General features: G+C 45.5%; 1 protein-coding gene across 6 annotated transcripts in view; it reads right to left on the bottom strand.

Annotated features, from left to right (window-relative positions):
• Window positions 1-3,717: 3,717 nt before the first annotated feature.
• PRAG1 (PEAK1 related, kinase-activating pseudokinase 1) overlaps window positions 3,718-25,878 on the bottom strand; it is a 97,337-nt gene continuing 75,176 nt past the window's right edge. For all 6 annotated transcript variants that reach the window (XM_035140797.2, XM_035140796.2, XM_035140798.2 and 3 more), the window contains exons 4-6: window positions 17,004-17,161; window positions 11,983-12,722; window positions 3,718-5,168 (exon numbers count right to left, since the gene is read on the bottom strand). In XM_035140797.2, coding sequence (XP_034996688.2) covers window positions 4,161-5,168; window positions 11,983-12,722; window positions 17,004-17,161 — 1,906 coding nt within the window. In that variant the 3' untranslated portion in view covers window positions 3,718-4,160. The remainder of the gene's footprint in view (window positions 5,169-11,982; window positions 12,723-17,003; window positions 17,162-25,878) is intronic.

The raw sequence follows: 25,878 nt of genomic DNA, 5'->3' as shown, positions 1-25,878 counted from the left end.
GGCAAAGGACTTGAGGGAGGATGTTGTGCAACTGCACGAACTTTGCCCAACTGGTCTGAGTGAGCACAATTTCCGTCTTTTTGTGTTGGATCCAAATATTTTCCTTTGAGAACAATATGACCCACCTGTTGCTAATTCCCTCTTGTCCGAAGTTACGAGAGCAAACACAGCTTAGCTGCCAGGTTCCCAGCTGTCGCCAGACTCAGTAAACTGTAACCCCATTGATTTCTTAACAGGGGTCTATTACATATTAATGCTCACCGGTTCTCACCATATGTTGCTGGGGGCCAAACAGGAAGCCTTTCAGTTCTCTCTTGGTTGTATGTGGCCTGATTGCTTTGCAGGTCCTTTGTGGGCAGGATCCTGGCTCGGGAGGGTAAAAGAAACTGGTTCTTATGGCGTTTAACAGCAGCCCATCATTAAAAAATGTGTGAAGTTTTTCCCATCACTATTTCTGGTGGTATGTCAGAACTGTTGCCGTATTAGTACATTAGGCTTATTGCTAGCATAAAAGCACAGGATCTGGGCTAGTAAGTAACTGGCAAACTGACTTGCATAGATCCACTGATCACCCCTCCACCTACTCCAAACTGGCTGGTAAAAAAGGCCACACCTTGAGTATAAATTTCATGCTGCTTCCTCCAACACGTATCATTGTCAAACGTGCTGTAGATACATGCAGAAATTCTGGAGCTGAAACTCTCCTACACCAATAAAAGCTGCACCTGTTTAATTTCTGAGTGCCAAGCTGCTGTTAAGCATACAGAAGCAAGACTAGATAAACAGTAAGGAAAGTTCTATTGAGAGGTATTGTTTATTTTAGGTTCTCTGTTCTCCCAGCTCATTGCACCTCTCAATTCATCTGTGTTAATTTAATCAAATAGAAGGGTGGATTGCTGAATGGTTACAGTGATGGTATAATTTATAATACTGTATAACCTGGGGTCAGCTATGGTTGCCCATGACCCAAACCTAGCCTATGAAGTACTATCTGGGCTTCTCAACTTCAACTGTCTAGGCCAGGCATCCCCAAACTGCGGCCCTCCAGATGTTTTGGCCTACAACTCCCATGATCCCTAGCTAACAGGACCAGTGGTCAGGGATTATGGGAACTGTAGTCCAAAAACATCTGGAAGGCCGAAGTTTGGGGATGCCTGGTCTAGGCAGCATTATGGTGAAGGGACCTCATAGCAAGCCTGCTGGGGAAGGGAATACCAGGATGTAGTCCAACAGTAAGGCTAGTAATCAGCCAGGGGTAAAAAGTCTCCTCTGCAAACCCTTCCAGTCCGCTTATCTTGCCTGATCCCAGTGCTAAGTCCCTCAAAAAACCACCTTGCTTTGGATGCCGTATTCATATTCTATGGGAAATTGGGGAGGTGTCCAAACCAGTCCTGATATAACTAATAAACCAGATGCTGCTGTTCATATGCATGGCACAAGGCCTGTAAAGTAAACTCTCCATTGTTCCTCTCCTTTCTCTGTAGACCATTTGGCTGGTAGGGTTTTACTGCTTCCTTGATTGCCTCAATGCAGGTTTCTTGAAGGAAAGGATGTTTACCAGATCGCAGGCCTTTGCCCTAGAAAGTCAAACCTGCCGCACTGTTCACAATCCTCACAGTGGGAAAAACACATGACCTTTTGCCCATGGTGCATGCAGTTTCCAAAATGGAAAATAATCCCCATGAGAGGACAAGTTGCCTTATGAAGCAGCACTTACGAGCAGGCATAGGCAAACTCCAGCCCTCCAGATGTTTGGGACTACAATTCCCACCATCCCTGGCTAACAGGACCAGTGGTCAGGGATGATGGGAATTGTAGTCCCAAACATCTGGAGGGCCGGAGTTTGCCTATGCCTGCTTATGAGTCTCCTGTAAATTTTACACTAGAGTAGTGCATCTGGAGCAAGACAGCTGCTGGAGACACTAAACCAGCATCCCCAAACTTTGGTCCTCCAGATGTTTTGGACTACAATTCCCATCATCCCTGACCACTGGTCCTGTTAGCTAGGGATCATGGGAGTTGTAGGCCAAAACATCTGGAGGGCCGCAGTTTGGGGATGCCTGCGCTAAACCTTTGCTGGTATACACCAGCAAAGCTTATCAGCTTCTCCCCCACTTTTCCTAATAACCATTTCAATGCTGCTGCTCATTGCAAAGGTATCAAAATTCTTTTACGTTCCAGGATTTTGATCTGGACTACTTAGTGATTATTTTTCTACATAATGGTAGGGTACTGTAGTTTGCCAGTCCCTAGCCCCTGGCAAATCACACCAAGGCAACTTTTGTTTCCTTTTTTTCTTTCAAGTTTTCTTATAAACAGTGCTTTTTTCCAGCCGGAACTCGTCGGAACTCAGTTCCGGCACCTCTCGGGTGGGTGCCATTGCCATTAGAAGAGAACAAGGGGGGCATTCATGCTGAGTTCCGGCACCTCTTTTCCTAGAAAAAATATTTTAAAATGGGTCCATCTGAATGTGAGAGATTAATGGATCCATTTCCTCTCTCCCCCTTCAAGAAAATGCTTCACATTTTACTGTACATGACATAAGAGAGTATGGGACAGAGTACCCATTCCTTCAGTGGAATGTTGTAAAGAGCATGGTCTTTCTTTGCTATGACTGTTCAGGGAAACTAACCAACTACAAGTCCATACACACTGCAGTTATCATCCTTACGCCGTTATACAGTTCTTTAAAGCAGACAGTAAGGTTCCTTTATCTCCATTAATGCTTTGCTGCCCAAATAACTTTCACCTCCAAATCAATGCTTTCCCACACTTTCCCCTCCCTCAATCTGCATCTTCTCTTTTAAAGTATATATTTTATGAGAAAATCCAGATTGAGGGACGGAAAAGTGTGGGAAGGCAGTGATTTGAAGGGGAAAGTCGTATGGACAACTAAGAACTAATCAAGGTACAAGGAAACTCACCCCCTCTGCACATTACATGGCAGTATGGATGAGCTCACAGAGAGGGTTGAAGGGGAAAGGTTTTGCTTTTGTTTTCAATGGGTGCAGGAAGAGACGCAGAAAATGCTCACTTCCCTGAAAATGAGAGAGCACACTTCAGACTCCAGAATCTCTTCCATTTTGCTCAATTTATTTCTCTTCTTCAAGTTGCCTTCCTTCCCTGTTTCAACATCTATGAGGTTGGTGATCCCTCTGGGCAGGGTCAAGTTGGAGCATGGCTGCCAGGAAGGCTTGAGTGGGCAAAGCTGGATGGGTTTGGGGTGGACTAGGGTCACATTCCTGCCCCTATCTGCATAGCACTACCCCCAACTCCTCTTCTTGATGAGACATACAGTGGTACCTCTACTTACAAATAACTCTACTTACGAATTTTTCTACTTACAAATGGAGCTCCGTCCGCCATCTTGGATGCGGTTTAGATAGGATTTTTTTCTACAGTGTACTTACGAATTTTTAGATAGGGTTGCTTCGACTTACGAATTTTTTCTCCCAAGGCATTCCTATGGGATTCAACTTACAATTTTTTTCGACTTACAAATGTGTGTTCAGAACACATTAAATTCGTAAGTAGAGGTACCACTGTACAATACTCCCAGACAGTCAAATATTATGGGATAGGGGCTCCTCATGTGTGCATCCACACAGCACTGTTGGCATCAAAATGCCGTACTCTTTTTTTCTCTGTCGCCAATGGCTTCTTTGCAGTATCTGAACAACCTGTGTATAAAATTAAGCCGCCATCTGGAATCACGCAGAACATTGCTGGGTTTTTTAATAGAAAATATATTAGGATATTTCACAGCGAATAAGCCTCTGCCCCAAGACTGAGCACATTCACTAGGAAAAGTAAAACAACAAAATCTGACAAGAATGAAACCGTCCTCCCATTTAGGAAATACACATATCTTCTTTTTTCTTTAATTTACCTCCAAGAATAACCCAAGAAGCAATACACTTGGTGGTGGAATGCAGCAGTATTGTCTGTTTACAACACTGTTTACAATAAATGGTATTTATCCCAAAATGTACATAGGTTTTGATCTCTGCGTTGTGTTTGTGTATGAAATATGGTCTGTTTCACACAATTATCAATTCCATAAAGGGGATTGGGAGGTGTGTGCCATTTTCTGTGTAAGGAAAAGCGCTTCCTCCATTGCCCTTAGAACTAACGACACCCTTTTCACACGCTATGGGGAATCAAAGGAGCTGGAGATGTTTCAGCGACTTGCAGAGAGACGGTGGATCCGCGGCGGCTAAATACTGGCAGCAGAGCCAGTCCTCCAGCTCAACGCTGCGCTCTGCGTCCACTGCCCTCTCGGCAAACTTCATCATGAGCAACGCCCGCTTCATGTCGACCCAGTTGCGAAGCGCTTCCTCGTGGTTAAGAGGCTGATCCGTCAAGTCTTTCCGGGGACCCCACAGCAGGCACTGCAGGATCTGCTTGGCCTCCGCGATGCGGATGCGTTTGATGGGGTCTGCTTCCAGCAGCAAGTGAGCCAACTGCTGGAGCCCCCGAGAATAAATGGAGAGGTGGGGCAGTGGGGGAAGGTCGCCCTGGCTGTACTCCTGCTCCCGGAGGTGGGCTCCCACTTCGAAGGGGTTGGGCTGGTGCAGAAGCTCGTAGATGAGGATGCCGGTTTGGAACTCGTCGAATTTTTTGTACTGGGAGGCAGAGACGATCTCCGGGGCCAAGCGAGCCTGGTTCTTTTTCGCTTTGGACTCGGCGGCGCCCGGCTTCTGCTTGGCTTTCAAAAAGTTGCTGATGATGAGCCGCGGCAGATGTTTGTCCTCTCTGCTTTTGCTGCAGTTGGGCGGAGGTCTGCAGTGGACCAGCAGCAGGTTCTCGAGGCAAAGGTCTCTGTGGATGACGCTGTACTCCTTGAGGTGCTCCAGCCCGTTGCAGAGCTGCAGGAGCAGGAAACACACACGCCTCTCGTACAGCTCCGGCTTCGCTTTGTGGAAAGGGCCGGAACCCCTCACAAAGTCAGCGGCAGTCTGGTGCGGGACCTCGCGGGTGATGACGACCACGCAGTCTTGCTCGGCGGCGGCGCGGGAGGGGCCTTGGCCATCGGCGGAAGCGTTTTTCAGCATGCTGGAGGGCACCGTGGCAACAAAATGCCCACAGTCCTGCTGGATATTGAAGTGGACCGGGACGGAAGGGCTGCAGCAGGACGTTGCAGCTTTCGTGTCTTGAGTTTTGCATATCTGTGAACGGAAAGCAGGAAAGGGACAGAAGCAAAGTCTAAGGTCAGTTCCGTGTGGGATAGGGAAGGAGGTAAGGGAATGAAGAACTTGATTCAGGGAAATGTGAACCCCCAAAAGCATCAGGGTCTGCATGTAAATACGGTAGGTACTGATCAGGCCGCTATTGTTATTCTAATGATGAGGATGACAACAACAACAGTAGTAGTAGTAGTTGTAATAGTAATAATAATAATAATAATTCTGTTCTTCCTCCCCAAAGGAGCCCATGGCCAATTATTATTGGTTTGCATCCAACTAAGGTTTACTCAGTGCATGGGTGGAATTCAACGTGGCGTTAACAAGATTGCGGGGTTCTCCTAACCCTCCAAAATGGACCTGGGAGAGGCACAACAGGCAAATCTGGAGATGAGATGGGAAAAAGTCGTGTTGCACTAGTGCAAGTCCTTGCACTGACTTCAGCTAACGGAAGCAGGTATTTCAATGTGGGCCACAACTGTTGGATACAACCTAATAGTATCAATATTATCCCCTCGTTCCTCCCTAAAGGAGCCCAGGAAGGCAACAACAAAACACAAACATTTAAAAATAAACCACAACATCTAGGAAGCACCATGTTGGCTACCCCATCCTAAAGTCTTACTGAAGTCTCGCTTCTCCACCACTGATAAAATTTTCTCAAAAAATTATCTCTGCCAAAACTTGGATAAAAATTAAAAATAAAACATACGTGCACGCACAAAAATATATATGAAAGTGACAAGTAGCAGCAGAGTAAGAAGCAATGGGCAGTCTGGAAACCTGCAAGTTTAAAAGTTCAAAAACACCCAGATCTATAATAAAGGTAAAAACAACTTTAACAACTAGGGAAACTCTTTATCTTGGTGTCTACAATTGAGTAATCAGACCTCTCTCCAGCAACGTAAACGGAGGAACTGAGGGTGCATCTACACCTGTAGACCGTTGCACTGTTGTCATTTTATTTTGCGTTCATGGGGCTGTAGCTAAAAACTTAGTAATGGGGGATGGCTAAGGCACACCAAGGATGGAGACGAGGACCATTGTAACTCAATGGAAAACAGCCAAACCCCAAAGAAAAGCTGGCTGATACAGTTTCATGAATTCTTTTAAAATTCCTCCCCACACGCTCCGAGGGGTAAACTCAAGTATCTTGAAGTGGAAAAACTAAACCCCGGGCCACCTTTAAAACCAACCAATTTATTATGCCATATGTGAAGCGGAATCCAGGTCCACTTTTCGTTGCTCCTATTTTCTTAGTTTAAATAAAACAAAGTGGCATGGTCCAAAACCTCCCAAAACTTTACTTATTCAATTTATTTATTTTGTGCCTTTCACCCCAAATGGGTCAAGGGCAGGTTGCAAAAATGTCGCCAGCGAAACTGGTACGATTTGCAATACAATGATAAAACGAAAGCCTCAAAGCACAGTGTTGGAGGATCTCCAGGTGGAGCCTATTCAGCACACCGTTGGCATACTCCTGAGCTGGATCTGTGTCGTGATGGGCACACAGCAGCATGCCTGGCACACTGCAGCATGTCCAGACATTATTGAGGGGACTACAATTCCCATCATCCCTGACCACTGGTCCTGTTAGCTAGGGATCATGGGAATTGTAGGCTAAAACATCTGGATGGCCGCAGTTTGGGGATGCCTGATGTAAGCTATCAGTGCAGGGAGGGCTGAGAGTGGGGCCACTGGCTTCTACTGTTTGAAGCATAGATGGGCCAGGATAGCTCCGCCAGTAGAGCATGAGACTCTTAATCTCAGGGTTGTGGGTTCAAGCCCCACAGAGCAAAAAGATTCCTGGTCCCTTCAATTCTATGATTCATGTTGAACCCTCCATGAAAATATCACTTGTTTCAGGGTGGATAAAAATCAATGATTGTTTAGCCAAATTAGTTAACAAACATGGATGTTTGTTTAAGCAAATAACATATGCTGTAATGTTATTGTTTCAGTTGAATAAATCTATTTAAATTGTTATTATTAAGGTAAGGATTATTTTTCTCCTTCCTAAGTACAACAGAAAAGTTGTCCAAATATGAATGATTAACCTATTAAACTGGGGATAAAAAAAACTAATATGAAAAGTTGTTATTCTAAAAATCTTCATCTACTTCTGGCGGTTCCCTCATTACGAGAAGCCAAGTTACAGGGAACCAGGCAGAGGGCCTTCTCGGTAGTGGCACCCACCCTGTGGAATGCCCTCCCACTAGAGGTCAAAGAGAACAATTACCAGACCTTTAGAAGGCATCTCAAGGCAGCCCTGTTTAGGGAAGCTTTTAATGTCTGATGGATTTCTGTATTTTAGAATTTCTGTTTTTTTGGAAGCCGTCCAGAGTGGCTGGGGGAACCCGGCCAGATGGGCGGGGTATAAATAATAAATTATTATTATTATTATTATTATTATTATTATTATTATTATTATTACTTGCATATTAAAGTTATACCAACAAGAATTAGTCTTTATGTAGAAAACTATGATTAAAATCAAGCCTTACTGACTAGTGATTTAAATCGTGATTTATATCGTGATTTAAATCAGTTTGATTTAAATCAAATCCACCCTGATTTGTTTAGATAAATAATAATATTTGTTTAGATTTTTTTGGTTAAGTATGTTTAGAAAATAATATTTGTTTAAATAAAACAAGGTATCGAGTCCGAAAGAGGTACAGAAGGATCCCCAAATAATAGCAGCAATTGATTTAAAGTGCCTTCTGTTGTTTCCCTTGCATCCTAATAGCATCAGTGGCTGGGAATGGGTCTAATGAAATCTCTGGACAGCAAATTCATTTTAAGTGTATTCCACATGGTAATATTATTCATTACTGGTTGTGAGATGCTCTTGCCTGCTCTGAGACACTGATGGGCTCCTTTAAGCTATGGAGCACATTTCCCTGCTGCTATTGTTCTCCAGAGCGGCGCTGCTGTGTACAATCAGACTGTGTAGAATTCTGCTGGCGGTAATAGGATGGAAGCAGCCCAAAGGAGACCAGGGACTTCAGCTTCCCTTTCCTACCTTGCAAATGCACTGTGCAGAAGTAATAATCAAGCAACAAACAAATTGAAGAGTCTGGTCACGTGACTGAATTACAAGTGTGTTTATAGGGCCACCACAGAGGAATATATATTTTAGTGCCAAACTAGACATTTGGCAGAAGAATGGAATTTGGAAAGCTGAGTCTCTGCAGAGCTTCTATAAAAGCTTTGGGTGGGGTGAGCAGAGGGAAAGGAGGATGAAATTTGGAGAGGAAAAGTAGCAAGCACTGCCATAATAATAATAATAATAATAATAATAATAATAATAATAATAATTTATTATTTATACCCCGCCCATCTGGCCGGGTCTCCCCAGCCACTCTGGGCGGCTTCCAACAGAAGAATAAAACACAATAATCTACTAAACATTAAAAGCCTCCCTGAACAGGGCTGCCTTCAGATGTCTCCTAAAAGTCTGGTAGTTGTTTTCCTTTTTGACATCTGTTGGGAGGGCGTTCCACAGGGTAGGCGCCACCACCGAGAAGGCCCTGCCATCCATTTCTCCCCCTTCATTTTCTCTTCCAGGCCTTCCCACCCTCACGCGCCCCCAACTACAGCGCACATGTCTGCAGACCCTGGCTGGGAAAGGAAAAAGGGAGAAGTAGTGGGTGGGAGAAGGGTTAAGCACCCCTCCCCTTGCTACTGCGCACCTTGAAATTGAGCTTCCCCCACCTCTTTTTACATCTCTGGTAGAGAGCCATGTTCTCAAGTCCCCTGGTCTTCTGTTGAAGATAAAAGGAAGATTTTTGGGGGGGAAGAAAAGAGAATATTTTGGCTCCATTTCCCCACAATTCATGCATATGAGTCGAAACACTTGCATGATCTTGGGTTCTAAGGGATGAGAGGAGAGGAAGCTCATCTTAGCTCAAACTTTGAAACAGGCCTGTTGAAGCCTGACTTGAGGCAACAATCAGATCAGTAGCTCCTTTCATGTCTGCAGTCAGTGCAACAATATCACATTCACAGGGAAAGAAAAAGGAAAGCCCTGAAACTACTGTCTGTCAGAAATATTCAGACGACAAAAATGAAAGCATTCCAAAAAGTTGCCTAGCTACATTTCCCCACTTAGAACTCGCACACACAGGAGCGGAGCTTGTGTCTTAGTTCTTTGTCTCAGCTTTAGCATGCTACTGTCTGCCAGAGTCAGACAATAAAGGCGCATTTTGTAATGCGGCGACACACACGTGTGGTCTGAAACGAACACAAAACAAGGTTTGTCTCCTTCCCTCGCCATCACGCTCCCTCTCTAGCATGTATCCACTGGGAGCCCAAACCGAGTGAAGGAGGCGGAGTGGCAGAAAAGCAGGCCTTTTTTCCCCCTTTGTGAAATGAGCATCAGCGCAGACGCCCCTCCGTGTGATGCATTGAAAATGAGCCCCGCAATTCACACAGTGTGGAGGAAAAGGCGCTGGGACTAGAAATTAGGCAGTTTCAGGCCCTCTAAGGAGGCCTCAGCTTCTAAGGTCTAAGCCAAAATTAGACAGGCGTTTAGACACACACTCAAGACAATTTTATTCAAGAAGGCTTTACCACGCAGGGTGTGTGTGTGTATGTTGCTAATGGAATTTTAACTGTATATTTGTAAATAGGGTTCTATGGTTTTCTAGACTTTATAATATATAGTTTTGTCATTTTTAGAGCTTTGTAGAAATGCTTTATTGCTTTTAGAAAGTGCTTTTTGTGTGTTAAGGAGTAAACGCTACACCAGGCATCCCCAAACTGCAGCCCTCCAGATGTTTTGGCCTACAACTCCCATGATCCCTAGCTAACAGGATCAGTGGTCGAGGAAGATGGGAATTGTAGTCCAAAACATCTGGAGGGCCGAAGTTTGGGGGTACCTGCACTACACAAATCCAGAGTGGAGTCCCTAAGACAGCTGGATGGTGCCTTGGTATGCTTCATTCTAACAAAGCCTGCAGCCAAGTTGGTGCCAAATGTATTTTTTTTCTGCTTTCCTGTCCACACGCAAGGCAGAATAATAGTTTGAGTTCCTCACTTGAAGCTCTATAAATTTACATATTGTAACATCACGAATGGAAATCACTACCGGTAATTATGTAGCTGTTGACTAAGGGATTATTATTATTATAATAACTGAAATGAAACTGGCATTAATTAAGATTACAGAACACAGTGATATAAGATCGGAAGTGCACCCAAACCATCATGCGGGGAGCCACTTTAACTAAAATGTATTAATTGGAAGTTGATTGGCATTTTGATAATTGTATAATTTGGGAAGTCATTGTTATAATTTGGCTATTATTGGGGTATATTGGAAAACTAATTAAAAACATTTTTTTTAAAAGAGAAAAAGAATCCACTACATTATGGGGAAAAACTGAACACTAGTCAGGACAGCAAATTAAAAATTGGGAGAAATTTCCACTAAAATGCCAGCTAACGTCTTTTCATGAGGATTTAAAAACAAACAAACAAAACTGCAGATTGCTGCAGAAACGTGGAGAACTTAATTTAAGATTGGGGAAAATGAGAAACCAAGAGAAAAGAAATTGGCAGGTCCTCCCATCCCCACTCACAGAAAAGGCGGCCAGGGAAAAGGTGGCAGAGCCTGTTCATTCAAGAGAGAGAAAAAACAACCCCGGGAGCCATGGCCTGTGCGCCTCTATTTCACAAGCAACATTCAGCAATTCAGTACCCCTTGGATTACAGGGATATATGACTTGCCCTCTCTTGGCAGTACATCAATTGGAAATTCAGGTATGAAGACTTGCTCCCAGCCCTGCTCTGTTATACCTGTGCTGTGAGGGTTGCCATGGCAACCAGGCCCAGCTGTGCCCTACTGGCTTTACTGCAGCCTTCTCATCAGTCCTGCTTGCAAAAAAAAAAGGAGAATTTACTGCTGGCAGGCTAATCAACGGATTGTGTGTAAACTCTGTGTGTTCCCTTTGGTTCTTATTGGGCAACTCTTGGAGCTCGACTCTCGAGTGTTTGCTTGTTCTGACCAGAAACTTTGGACTCTGGATTCTTTGATCTCTGGTATTTTTAGGCAATTCACCTGCCATGTACCCGGGTTTTGCTAGGTGCTATTTGCCACTGAATTTTTGCGTGGAAGAAATTTTTGAAGCGAACCTGGCAGTTCCTTCTAAGACGAAACACCCTATGAATTTCAGCAGAATAGAATAATAATATCACAGGATCACAGAACTATAGAGTTGGAAGGACGCCCTTGGATCATCTAGTCCAACCCCCTGCAATATATATATATATATATATATATATATATATATATATATATATATATAGCAGACCAGCAAAATCTTTGGTACGTGTGTTCCTAAATAGAACCAGTTTGACAGCAGATTCCCCTCTAAAGCAAAATTCAAGCATATTTCAAGGTTCCTTATCAGGCAACACACCTGAAAAATTCTGAAAGACCCCAATAAAGTGGTACCTTGGGTTACAAACTTAATTCGTTCTGGAGGTCCATTCTTAGCCCAAAACCGTTCTTAACCTGAGGCGCGCTTTCACTAACGGGGCCTTCTGCTGCTGCCGGGCCGCCGGAACACGATTTCCATTCTCATCCTGGGGCAAAGTTCTCAACCCAAGGTACTACTTCCGGGTTAGCAGAGTTTGTAACCCGAAGCGTTTGTAACCCGAGGTACCACTGTACATATGTCCCCATCCTTGTGAAGGTCATCATATGATTTGAGTTCACGGCAGCCAGAGAGCAGTGAAAAGGCCAAAAGCACAAAGCAAGTCATTACAAAATAAGCATTCTGCAATGACATACCTTCACGGCATAGGTGCTGGAGGGATCCTTGGAGCAGGTGGCACAATAATATATTGCGTCCCCTGAATCACAGCAAGGCTTGTTGCACGTCAGTTTGAAGAGGGACCAGTTGTTCTCGCTGAAATGCAGCTCGCTCTTCTGGTCGCGCATGAAACAGTCCTCGCACTTAGAAACGAGGCGGCGCAAGGATTCCGCATACAGGCCGCCTAGCTTGGCGTACACCCCCTCTTTGTTGTCAATATTGCTGAGGAGGTTGTGGAGCTGAAAGCTAGAACCTGAGGAAACCGTGGTGGACATGCTGTGCTGGGAGGAGGAACGAGGCGGCAAGTTTTTGCTCTGGCTACAGCAGGCGCCGCCATTCTTAGCAGGGCAGGGATATGGGGAATGGGAACCTCTGAAGGCTTTCTCCAGTGACTCAGAAGAAGAAAAGGTCTGGCGGTTAATTCCCAAGCTGGAGCCAAACGGAGACTCCTCGCGGATGCAGACGTTACTTTCCGACTGACTGAAGTTCAGTTTGGGGCTCGGGGGACCCGAAGCTCTAGCTGGGGAAGCCGGGCCCCAGTAAAAGCCATCTGGCGAAGAAACAGCTCGGCTGACGGTTTTCTTTTGCGGCAGAGGAGGCGGCTGTAAAGGTTTGCAGTGAGGCCTGTCTTTGCTGGGACATGCGGGGAAGTGAGTTGAAGGAAAGGTCGGCTTCCCAGTACGGGTGGGTGAGCGGAGGCTCGTTCTGCACGGCTGTCCTGAAACGCATGCAGACAATAAAGCAATTATAAGCCGGGACTCCTACCAGCATGGATAAAAAAAGATGTTTTACAATGCAAGGCCTAGATCAAGTTCCATCTAAAAAGGTAAGCATGCCAGCCAAGGGTAATGAAACTTTGCACCCAGATTAGCCCAAGATCATTTGTAGCAGCCAAAACGAGAATGGCCTTTGTACATGGGGTCAAAGTCACGCTAGAGTATGATAAAATTATGAGACATTGTGTGTGTGTCTGTATGGTGCTGTTCGAGCTTCTGCCTTCATTAGTAACGCAAAGCAATTAGGTTCCAAAAAGGGCACAATGAATAAAAATGATGGTTCACAGAGAGAATTATGAGAAAGGTGGAATTTATTGCCAGGAAAGGTGTATGTGCATGCAAGAAAAATTAAAAAGGCAATTTAAAAGCACGGGTTTTTATCTTAAGTATTAAGGGAAAAAAGGCACAGGGAGTTAAGTGTTTATAATATATGTGTGGTATCTGGGCTGAGTGTAGACCTGTGGAAATCAACAGGACTAAATTAGTTTATTAAATTAAGTTCTCCCTTGCTTCTATCATTTCATCATTTTCTGTATTTTCTGCATTTTATCTATCAGTGCCATGTAAATCTGGGTTTCCTCAAATAAATTCACATTTAGTTATGGGTTTCCCTTCTTCTCCCTGTTGTTGTCACACAGGGCTATACTATCTGGTTTTGATACTCAAGTAATATTAGATCCTTTCTATAAGCCTAATTTGCTGAATGGCTCCCTCCCACCTGCCTGCATGCTCCTCACCGCAAAACCACTTTTAAAAAGCTGTTTTTCTCCTCTGTGGAAGTCCATGCCTGGATGTGACCCCTGCCAAGAGACAGAGAGATTTTGGGTGGAAAAAGATGAGTTGGGGTTCTGCTTCTCCTTGCCTTTACAGGGAATAGGCTGGACCTGGATTAAGTCCTGCCATCATCACCATGTCTAGTTTATCTTCAGGGGAAGTGACCGACAGAGGAGGTCATTCAGCAAGTTTCAGAGCTGAGTCCCAGGTCTCCTCAGTTCAAGTTTCCATCCACTGCACACCACACATTGCTCTGGTATTAAGCCACAACGTGTTTAAAATAGGTGATCTGGTTGCGTACGCCTACATTAAAGGGCCCCTGACCATCAGGTCCAGTTGTGTCCAACTCTGGGGTTGCGGCTCTCATCTCGCTCTATAGGCCGAGGGAGCCAGCGTTTGTCCACAGACAGCTTCCGGATCATGTGGCCAGCATGACAAAGCTGCTTCTGGAGAACCAGAGCAGCGCACGTAAATGCTGTTTACCTTCCCGCCGGAGCGGTCCCTATTTATCTACTTGCACTTTGATGTGCTTTCGAACTGCTAGGTGGGCAGGAGCTGGGACCGAGCAACGGGAGCTCACCCCATTGCAGGGATTCGAACCGCCGACCTTCTGATCAGCAAGCCCTAGACTCTGTGGATTAACCCACAGCGCCTACATTAGCCACCTGTAAACTGAAATAAGTGACTTTTGAAAAGCAGAAGAGCAGCTCCTGACAAGCCTTTGCTTATGCCAGGCTAATGCCAGGCATGACAAGGTTTGTTCTCAAGCTCTCCCAAAATGGTGTGTCTCATCATCTTGCCCACAAATCCTGCCAGACATGTTCCCTATATACTAGGGATGAACAGGCAAACAACCCTATCTGATTTCTACAAGCAAAATCGGGACAGGAAGCGCGGTTCCCCTCAAGCCTCCCCTTCTTTGTAGAACAGGGCGGGAAAAGATGCCCTGCCCAGCGGGAGCTTTCTTTCTTTTCTGGGCAGAGTGCCTTTATTTCTCCTGCTTTGCATGGAGGAGAGTCTTCCGGGCCATGCAGGGAAAGCAAGGCACTTTGCCCAAGAAGCACTGTTGCTAGCAATATCGGTACCTGGAAAAGCTACCTTGTCACCTTCTGCAAATCTGTCCATTTCTTACTTTTCCAATCTTAAGTTTAGCTCTCCACATTTTGGCAGCTCTTTGCCAATTTTCTTTTTTAAGTCCTCGTGAGAATTTGTCAGCATTTCAGTGTGCAACTTTGCCTAATATCCTACCTGTGCAAACAATTTCTCTTAACGTAATATGTTTTTCCTATACATTATCTAGTTGGAGAATTTCATCAGGAAATTCAGAGAAGTGTGGATTTTGAAGGATGGCTTGGCTGCAGTGCAAGTTTGGGAGATTTGCCATGAAATGTGAACTGAATCCAATTTCTTCCCCACCCACAGAACACACTGTGTTTCAATGCTAACCAATGCCGTGGACTGGCTGGATGCAGAGGAATGGTGGGAGGCACTAGCTGGGGAACCCCCAAGGAAACCCCATGGGGAAGAAGGCTCAGAGCCAGGGGATTGGTGGTGGGATGACAATGAATGGCCACAGGGAGAAGAGAGAGCAGACTGAGAGGAGGTGGTGTTGGAAGCTGAAGAGGTAACAGGCTTTACCTCTTCCAAGGTCCCCCAGAACATGTAGAGCAGTGTTTCTCAACCTTGGGTCCCCAGCTGTTATTGGACCTACATCTCCCATCACTCTTGACTACTGGTCTTGCTAGCTAGGGATGATGGGAATTGCAGTCCAGCAACAGTTGGGGACCCAAGGTTGAGAAACACTGATGTAGACGAATGAAGAAGGTGGAGCAATGAGAGATTAGAGTTTGCTTAGGAAGGACCTGGCAGAGGAGGAGACTTAGGGAGCGGAGAGATTGTGAGGACCTTCAATCCTCATTGGGGCAAGACCTACTGGGAAGAGTTGCTATGATCACTAGGCCTGCACTCTTTTGGTTTCTTTGACTAAAGAGTTAACTTCGCTGTTTTATTTCTAGCCTATTCCTGACACCATGGAGAAAGGGAAGCTCCCTCTTTTTCAGCCAGCAAATAAATGCCGTAGGAGAGAAGTCCTTTCTCCGCTAGCATGTTGGGAACCAGGCTTCCCTGGGTGTTTTTACGATCATCAAACCCACCCACCCCAAATCGCTTGAGGGGTTTTGTGGTTTGGATGGAAAGGGGGAGGCAATTCATGTTTGGGTCAAAGAGCGGGATGTTTGCGCATCCCTAACTCCTCATTTTAAAACCCATCAAGTTCTGGTACTAGCAACCTTAGCACTGAAGTGGGAAGTCCAAAGTGACTTTTATTACAATTACCTAAGCTCTGCAAACTAAGCACAATGTAACCTGTATATCCCCTGCTGTGAATGAATCTATCCAACTGAGTAAAGGAATGTTATTGGAAGGTGGAGTTAACATTGCATAGCGTTTCTGAAGACAACCTGGCTCTCTGTCACAGAACTGGGCACTGGCTGCCAAAGAGCAGCGAAGCTGGAACAGGGTAAATATTTAAGCAACATGGTAAGCTATGTGAGGACTCAGAGAATTTTATTACTTACTATTTTTTTCCTACTTTGTAGTACCTTATTGTAGGACAAGCCCAAGATATTTGAAAAGTTAGGACAATTCACATGCAGCACTTAAGACAAAAAAATAGTGCAAGGGATGGCTACTGGCTTTCCTGTTGATCATATGATTGATAGCTGGCCACCATGGCTAGCCCTTGCAGTGCAGCTCGTTGCCTGTAGAGGGCACAAGTCCTGCTCCTAATTTCGGTGACATCACAGGAAGCATGGTCCTCCAAGTGCTCTGATACTTCATCATAAGAAATGCCAGACACCTTGAATTTAAGCTACATTCAGCCCATCTATTTTCAAGTTCTACGACTGCTTTTGTAGTCATGACGTCCTGTCATTCATTCAAAGGTTCCATTTGGTTTGGGGATAGTTTGGCACATTAGCAACAGAGCCGAATAAATGGGCATTCAAAACAGCAAAGTATCATGGATACTAAGGACAGCTTATACCCACCTGAAAGGTGAAAGGAAGAGACCATGTAAAGCTTCCCTGGGGAAGTGAAATTCTAAATGCAGCTTTACAGGGCCTGTTTATTGGCTACATTCATACAACACAGTAAACCATAGTTAATGGTTTGCTGCAAACTCACTTATATTATTAATCGTGGTTTCTTTGAGTGAAATAAAGCATAATCTCTCAGTCAATAATCTCTCAATCAGATATAATACAAAGACGGGGATTATGGCTTGTTGCACCAATTAGGGGCCAGCAAGGCAGGAGCCACCTCCATATTCACAGTAGACCATTAACTATGGTTTAATGTGATGTGCAAACTGGGTCAATATGTCACAATTTACAGAACATGCTTTGTACATTAACCCCACAACCCCACACTAACATACAACTTTTAGCTACCTCCATTGCTGAATGCATTTGTGTCCAAATTCAAACTGTCCGTGGAGCCAGCGGTGAAAGTGACGTGGATTCCCTGGAAAGCAGGACTGAGGTTTTCTGTAGAATCACTGCTCAGCTTCTCCAACTCAGAATTGCTTCTGTTCATTTTTAGAAAATGCCTAGAGATTAAACGTGGGAAATACATAATGAGAAAACAGCAATTTATGCATCAGATTTTGAATAATAATAATAATAATAATAATAATAATAATAATAATAATAATAATAATAATAATTTATTATTTATACCCCGCCCATCTGGCCGGGTTCCCCCAGCCACTCTGGGCGGCTTCCAACAAAACAGAAATTCTAAAATACAGAAATCCATCAAACATTAAAATACAGAAATCCATTAAACATTAAAAGCTTCCCTAAACAGGGCTGCCTTGAGATGCCTTCTAAAGGTCTGGTAATTGTTGTTCTCTTTGACCTCTAGTGGGAGGGCATTCCACAGGGTGGGTGCCACTACCGAGAAGGCCCTCTGCCTGGTTCCCTGTAACTTGGCTTCTTGTAGTGAGGGAACTGCCAGAAGGCCCTCGGAGCTGGACCTCAGTGTCCGGGCAGAACGATGGAGGTGGAGACGCTCCTTCAGGTATACCGGACCGAGGCCGTTTAGGGCTTTAAAGGTCAACACCAACACTTTGAATTGTGCTCGGAAACGTACTGGGAGCCAATGTAGGTCTTTCAGGACCGGTGTTATGTGGTCTCGGCGGCCGCTCCCAGTCACCAGTCTAGCTGCCGCATTCTGGATTAGTTGTAGTTTCCGGGTCACCTTCAAAGGTAGCCCCACGTAGAGCGCATTGCAGTAGTCCAAGCGAGAGATAACTAGAGCATGCACCACTCTGGAGAGACAGTCAGTGGGCAGGTAGGGACTCAGCCTGCGTACCAGATGGAGCTGATAAACAGCTGCCCTGGACACAGAGTTGACCTGTGCCTCCATGGACAGCTGTGAGTCTAAGATGACTCCCAGGCTGCGCACCTGGTCTTTCAGGGGCACAGTTACCCCATTCAGGACCAGGGAGTCCTCCACACTCGCCCGCCTCCTGTCCCCCACAAACAGTACTTCTGTCTTGTCAGGATTCAATCTCAATCTGTTAGCCGCCATCCATCCTCCAACCGCCTCCAAGCACTCACACAGGACCTTCACCGCCTTCACTGGTTCTGATTTAAAAGAGAGGTAGAGGTGGGTATCATCAGCATACTGATGGACACCCAGCCCAAACCCCCTGATGATCTCTCCCAGCGGCTGCATATAGATGTTAAAAAGCATGGGGGAGAGGACAGAACCCTGAGGCACCCCACAAGTGAGAGCACAGGGGTCTGAACACTCATCCCCCACCACCACTTTCTGAACACGGCCCAGGAGGAAGGAGCGGAACCACTGCATGACAATGCCCCCAGCTCCCAAGCCCTCTAGACGGTCCAGAAGGATGTTATGGTCGATGGTGTCAAAAGCCGCTGAGAGATCCAGCAGAACAAGGAAACAGCTCTTACCTTTGTCCCTAGCCCGCCGGAGATCATCGACCAGTGCGACCAAGGCAGTTTCAGTCCCATGATGAGGCCTGAATCCTGACTGGAAGGGATCCAAATGGTCCGCTTCTTCCAGGCGTGCCTGAAGTTGTTCAGCAACCACTCGCTCAATCACCTTGCCCAAGAATGGAAGATTCGAGACTGGGCGATAGTTGGCCATATTGGCCGGATCTAAAGATGGTTTTTAAAGAAGCGGTTTAATAACCGCCTCTTTCAGCGGGTCTGGGAAGGCTCCCTCATAGAGAGAAGCATTTACCAACCCGCGAAGCCCATCGCCCAGCCCTTCCCGGCTAGCTTTTATAAGCCAGGATGGGCAAGGATCAAGGAGACAGGTGGTTGGTTTCACTCGTCGAAGCAGCCTGTCCACATCCTCGGAGGTAACAGATTGAAATTGATCCCACAAAACTTGACTAGACAGGACTCTAGCACTCCCCCGCCCCAGCCCTGCTCCCACGGTGGAGTCTACCTCTTCCCGAATCAGAGCGACTTTATCTGCAAAAAACTTTGCAAAATCATTGCAGGAGATCATGTGGCCCGTACTGGGCCCGGATGGAGCAGGTGGTTCCGCTAAATTGCGAACCACCTGGAAGAGTCTCCTGCTGCTGTTTTCTGCAGATGCGATGTAGACGGTGAAGAAGGTCCTCTTCGCCGTCGCCATTGCCACTTGGTAGGCTCGAAGTTGAGCTCTAGCCCGTGTCCGGTCTGATTCAAAATGAGTTTTCCGCCACCGGCGCTCTAGCCGTCTCAACGACTGTTTCATCGCCCACAGCGCCTAGGGAAACCACGGGGCTGTCCGGGCTCCATGCAATCTGAGAGGGCGCTTCGGAGCCAGACAGTCAATAGCGCTGGTTAACTCCGCATTCCAGCGGGCCACCAGGGAATCAGCTGAAAGGCCATTGACATGGGATAAAACATCCCCTACCACTCTCTGGAAGCCAATTGGATCCATTAAGTAGCGGGGGCGGACCATCCGAATCGGTCCCACCTTCCTGTAGAGGGGAAGGGTTGTGGAGAAGTCCAGTTGCACCAGAAAGTGATCTGACCATGGCACTTCTTTTGTTTCGCTTTTACTTAATGTCAGATCACCAACATCCATAGAGGTAAACACCAAGTCCAAGGCATGTCCGCGGCTATGAGTTGGGCCAGACTTATTCAGGGACAGCCCCATGGTGGCCATGCTTTCCACGAAGTCCCGAGCGGCACCTTGTAAGGTCATATCGGCATGGATGTTAAAATCCCCTAAGACAACCAAGCTAGGTGTCTCCAGGAGCACATCCGACACGACCTGAAGCAGCTCGGGCAGGGAATCCTTGGTGCAGCGGGGAGGTCGGTACACCAAAAGGAATCCTGTACTGCCCCTATTGCCCAACTTCCAGAACATGCACTCAGAAAACTCCGTCTTACCAATAGGACGCCTGGTGCAAACTAATGACTTCCTAAAAATCACTGCAACCCCCCCTCCCCGCCCAGATGGCCTGGGTTGCTGTGCATAAGAGAAACCTGGTGGACAAGCAGCGCCAAGAACGGGCCCATCGGCTTCATCCAACCAGGTCTCTGTCACACATGCCAGGTCAAATCCTCCATCCACAATCAGGTCGTGAATGGCAGTGGTCTTATTCATCATCGACCTGGCATTGCACAGCAGCACCTTCAGGTCATGTGGGTATCCCTTGCTGATTCCAATATCCGTCCGGTCAGGACCAGACCCGGAGGCAGGGATAGTCCTCAGACAACGACTAAGTCTGCCTCCTCGGTAATGACATGGTCTGGTCTTAGCGTAACTCCTCCTCCTACCCGTGACCACTGAGATCGGTTGTCCCAGTGCATCACCCCCTGTGGAATCTGCCCCAGCCATTTTGCTTGCTGGGACCCCCTCCCGGGCAGCCCTGACCCCTCCCCTTAAAAACAAAATAAAACCTCTGTAAAAAACAGCAAAGAACAGAACAAAAGAAAAACACAAAAAACACAATAAAACAATAAAAATTACAAATACACTAAAATTTAACAGATTCCCACACCCAACTAAAAATCCCTCCCTAAAACCTATGTAAATCAAAAAATACAGTAAAACAATACAAAGACAGAAAATTACAAACTAAAATTGACCCCTCCCCTTAAAATCAAATTTAAAACCAATACAGAAAACAAACTAATACAATAAAACAATACAAAGACAAAAAATTACAAACTAAAATTAACCCCTCCCCTTAAAATCAAATTTAAAACCAATACAGAAAACAAACTAACAAACTAAACGATAAACAACAAAAACAAAAAACAATAAAAGTTACAAACACATCAGAATTACAAGAAAAGCAGCAGCAGCACTGTTTCAGGCCTCCTAGGAGCCTTAAAGCTGTGGTAGAGTATGGGTCCCGCCCCCGGGCCCAAGGTGGAAGTGGGCTTCAGGGGGAGCAGTCCTTCCAGGACTCACAGCAGCAGTGATGTTCCAGGCCTCCCAGGAGCCTCAAAAGCTGTGGAGGAGTGGGGGACCCGCCCCAAGCCCCAGGTGGAAGTGGGCTTCAGGGGGAGCAGTCCTCCCAAACACTCCCTGGCAGAGCAGCAGCAGCAGCAGCAATGTTCCAGGCCTCCCAGGAGCCTTAAAAGCTGTGGTGGAGTGGGGGACCCGCCCCAAGCCCAAGGTGGAAGTGGGCTTCAGGGGGAGCAGTCCTTCCAGTACTCACAGCAGCAGTGATGTTCCAGGCCTCCCAGGAGCCTCAAAAGCTGTGGAGGAGTGGGGGACCCGCCCCAAGCCCCAGGTGGAAGTGGGCTTCAGGGGGAGCAGTCCTCCCAAACACTCCCTGGCAGAGCAGCAGCAGCAGAATGAAGAATGTGGCTACACAATAACGCCTGTGATCCTATTTTGATTTGTTCCTCTCTTATTTCTTTTGTCCTAATATTGTTTTGAGGTTTTCTTGTTTGCTTTTGCTCGTTTTTTGCATACATGCAGGGGCAGCTAGTGGGGAGGGTCAGCAGCACACATTTGGCTTTCCAGCAGCGGCATTGCTACTCCTTACTGGGAGAGGTGGTAGAGAGATCAGCGCTGTGTGGACACAGGCAGGAGCACTGGATCGGCTCCCTGGTTTGCTCACACAGTGCAGACCCCCCCAGCCACCTCACCACCAGTGTTAGAAACTCAGATATAGAAGCTAGGCGCCAAACATCACCTTAAACCTAGGTTACGATCGCTGAAACTGAACGTCTGTTCACCAGGGGGTTGGGTCAGTTGACCCTTGGGGTCCCTTGCAACACTACAATTCTATCTCAACTGCACTGCTTGACTGTGGCTTGCTCTTGCAACAATTCACTTGTCCCAGCATGCAAGAAGGAGAAACACACACAGTGTAAACGGAAATGGTATTTACTGTATATTCCGGCGTATAAGACGACTGGGCGTATAAGACGACCCCCAACTTTTCCAGTCAAAATATAGAGTTTGAGATATACTTGCCATATAAGAAATACGACCCAGCGTATAAGACGACCCCCGACTTTTGAGAAGATTTTCCTGGGTTAAAAAGTAGTCTTATACGCAGGAATATACTGTACTATGAGCTAAGGCAGAGGTTGTTAAACTGTGGTTGCCAAACTGGCGCCCAGAAATCTCCATGTACTGTAGGTCATAACTGAACCTATGCCAGCAGCAAAATGCACCTGGTTAATTTCTAACATTGCTTGCTGCTACCAGTTATTGGTGGAGATGTTGCTGTTGGGAGGCCACACCTGCCATGCAGGTGAGAGAGAGAATCAGAGAATGGTCTCAGCACACTGCTTGGTCAACACCTTGGTATGTGATGGCTTGGGAGAAGTAAAACAGTTTATTTCTGAGCAGGCATGCAAAGATACAATTTCTGGTGACACACTGGTGCTCTTCCTTCTAAATAAGCCTTTCTGCAAGTCAATAAAAGCTGTCACTTCAAAGGCAACTACAGGACTCAAATGCAAGCTCAACAGGCTGCCGCAATGCTGGGGACACTGTTCTTCGTGAGGTCTGTCCAGCATTACCAGGCATTCACCTTTGCATCCCTGACTATCGGCACTGTATTGCCGCAGTAGCATTATTTCTGTACAGGCAATCTTTATTAATTTTATTCAATTTATATCCTGCCCTTTCCCCCAAAGGACTCAAATTGATCTACAGGGCTAACCTTCCATCTGCAAAGGATTCCTCCATTTCTAGCTCTGGGGTTTCTACATGCATGCAGAAGGTAAAACAATAGATTTGCTTTTATTTTCTACAGACAGGATATCTGCAGACAGGATATCTGCAGAAAGCAAGCGAAGCACTGTGCTGAAAGCTCCTTTTCCAAGATGCAATGTCTTTTCGATTAAAACAAATGCCTACCGAACCAACACGTCTTTATCTGTAGCTAAAGATCACAACAGAAGCTCACAAGACTTACCGGTGTTTTCTTACCATGATTTACAATTTCATTTCCCCATTACGCCAACAATACAATGATATTTTTCTGCATTATCTCTTTTCAGTTATTTAATGTTCTTTATAAAACAGCTTAGTCCCCAATTCCCAAGCACAATTTTGTAATTCCCTGTCATTTCAGTCAAACTTAACTTTCAAGACAATATGCAGCCTTAAACTTGTCTGATATCCCTATAGTAATATACTGTACATTACTAAACTGACTGTATAATTTTTATATTTCATTTCTATCTGACCCAATTTGTTTCCTTGAAAAAAAACCTCATGCAATATATACACATGCATACGTATGTCCAATCATGTTTTGTGGATTTCTGGGGTTTTGTTTTTTTGGAATGGCAGAAACTTGAAGGTTTCATTCTAATGCAGAGATGGAGAAACTTTGTCCCTCCAGGTGTTAGGAATCCAACTTCCACCAGCCCCACCCCCACCAGTGTGGTCAATGATCAGGCATGATGGGGGTGGGGGCTATAAACATCTGGAGGGCCACCCCAATTCTAATGGTGTTAGGGTGAGCCAGACTACTCGGGATACACCAGAGACCCTTCTCCATGCCCCTCCATCATACGACGTCTGATGAGTGGATTATACAGAGCCTTTTGGGTCATGGCACCACAATTGTGGAACACCCTCCACTGACCTATCATTACTGGTCCTTGAGCAAGTTGGCTATTTTGGATGGCATTCGAAGGATAATGCAAGTGAGCTCAGTACTACGCAGACTGTTGTGTTTTCCTGCTGCTTTCTTTTCGCTTGGCTGTTTGCTTTTTTATATTTTTAGCAAGCTTGTTGTGGTTTTATATTTGTTTATATTGGATTTTGTTAGCTATCTTGGCTGCTGGTTAGGCAGGGAACCATATTTAAGTAAATAGTTTTTTGTTTAAAGCAGACAACAGAAAACAAAAAAATGTCTAATAGACGAACACAGGGAAATTTTGCCACTTTTTTGATATTCTATAATGAAACAGCTCCTTCATGTTGATATATCTCCAACATGTTCGGAGTCAAGAAAAATATACAAAAAGACCCCGCAGGAATTAACATTACAGAAGCCTCCTTTTAGAGTTACACCTCATATTATAAGCAATAATCCTTAATACAATTTCCTATTCTCCTCTAAATTGGCCTCATTATCAAGCACATCTTAAGCTTCATTTAAGGGTTAGGATTAGAATAATAGAAACATAGAACTGTAAAGTTGGAAGGTACCCCAAGGATCATCCAGTCCAACCCTCTGCAATGCAGGAACGTCAAATCAATCATAAATGATAAGGCACACATTTCCCCTATCCAATAATCTTTTCCAGATCCAAGATTCATTTATGGCTTCTCTTTCCTCTCTGTCTCGGACACACAATCTACACACAACATATTATAAATTCTGTAAGAAATTATTAGTTCCTGATTTTTCAGGAACAAATATATTAATTGATCAATCCAATGCAAGTTTTTCTTGAATGCCATTCCCAACCAGTTCAACTTCCAGGTAAGCACATCTAAGTTGACTCTTTTAAAATCCATGTTATCTATTCATGCTAATATCTATTTCTTAAAATATGTGTATTGTGACTTTGCAATCTAATGATCTACATAGCAACTAAAATATTAAAAAAAGCAAAAACATAACACAAAAATAGTTGGAACATGCAAACCATAGGTAACATACCACCCCAGCAAATGGTTTAAAACCAGATCAGACTAACTTACCATCCCAGTAAATGGTGCAATACCAGATCAAACTTTTGTTCAGGAGGGTCTGACATCCTAAGGGATAATCACACCAACACCGGCAGAGCAACATAAGCATTCAGTGGCGCATTTCGGGACTGGAAATCTTTTCAGAAGCTAGCTAGCTGCATTTGCAAAGTACAGCCCTGATTGTTGTGAAGTCATATATGCGAGGAGAGCTCTCTTTATTCCCACTGCCCTGGTGCCTTATACAAAATGCACTTTCTGAATAGGGGATAAAACAGAAACAGAAATCACCGCTGCTTGGGGAACAGTCGCTCTTGGCCTTGCCTATTACTGCCACACCAGATAATAACCTCCAGCACTCTCTGTAAAGTATTGTTTATTTTTGATCTAACATATAAATATACATGGCACTTTTCAGGGGCACACACACACACACAGGCTGGAGGAGTGGGGAGGACAAAAGCAATCCCTGCTCAGGAGAGCTTTCTATCTGAAATTCCAACAGCAGAGATGAAAGTCAGGGAAGTAGGGAGGGGGGCAGAGAGGAGAGGTACAGTATCTGTAATGCTAAATTACAAAATGAGGATCACTTTTAAGAAAATGTGGCAATTGAGATTCATGCCATGAACCCCACAGAGCTGTTGAGATCTGGGTTTGGGCTGGCAGTCTCTGATGCAGCAGTGGGAGAAAGGAATAGGTGATTGGGGAATGAGACTGAATGATGAGGAAGTGGGTCAGAGGGAGAGGGATCCGCCCCAACTTCAGCTGCTTTGGAAAGGGGAGCAGGGATGGTGGTTCTCGTCCCTGACCTTCCCGCAGAGCAGAGAGCCTCAGTGGAGGCTGAGGTGGGCTTTGAGCAGATGAAGGAGGAAGGTAGAAGTGACTGAACAGGAGGGTGCAGTCTTGTCACCTAAAACCAGAAGCCACCGTCATAGGAGCAGGCCCACTACCTACACAATCCTGCAAGGCGAGCAAGACTTGCAAGTGAGCACACTATGCCTTGTCTTTAAAAGCTCGGCGAGGCGGGCATGGAAACCTTGTTGGGACATCTTCATTGCTTCTGTCTGATTCTGAGCTTCCTGCCCTGTTCTTGAACTCCTGCTGAGCCTGTACTGTTTTTTACTTGAATAAGGGAGTCTCAGTGGGTAGGACAGGGAAATACCACCCAAA

Source organism: Zootoca vivipara, chromosome 16 (assembly GCF_963506605.1).
Source record: "Zootoca vivipara chromosome 16, rZooViv1.1, whole genome shotgun sequence".
Taxonomy (NCBI): domain Eukaryota; kingdom Metazoa; phylum Chordata; class Lepidosauria; order Squamata; family Lacertidae; genus Zootoca; species Zootoca vivipara.
The sequence above is the reverse complement of the archived record's forward strand: the minus strand, read 5'-3'. Positions and strand labels throughout refer to the sequence as shown.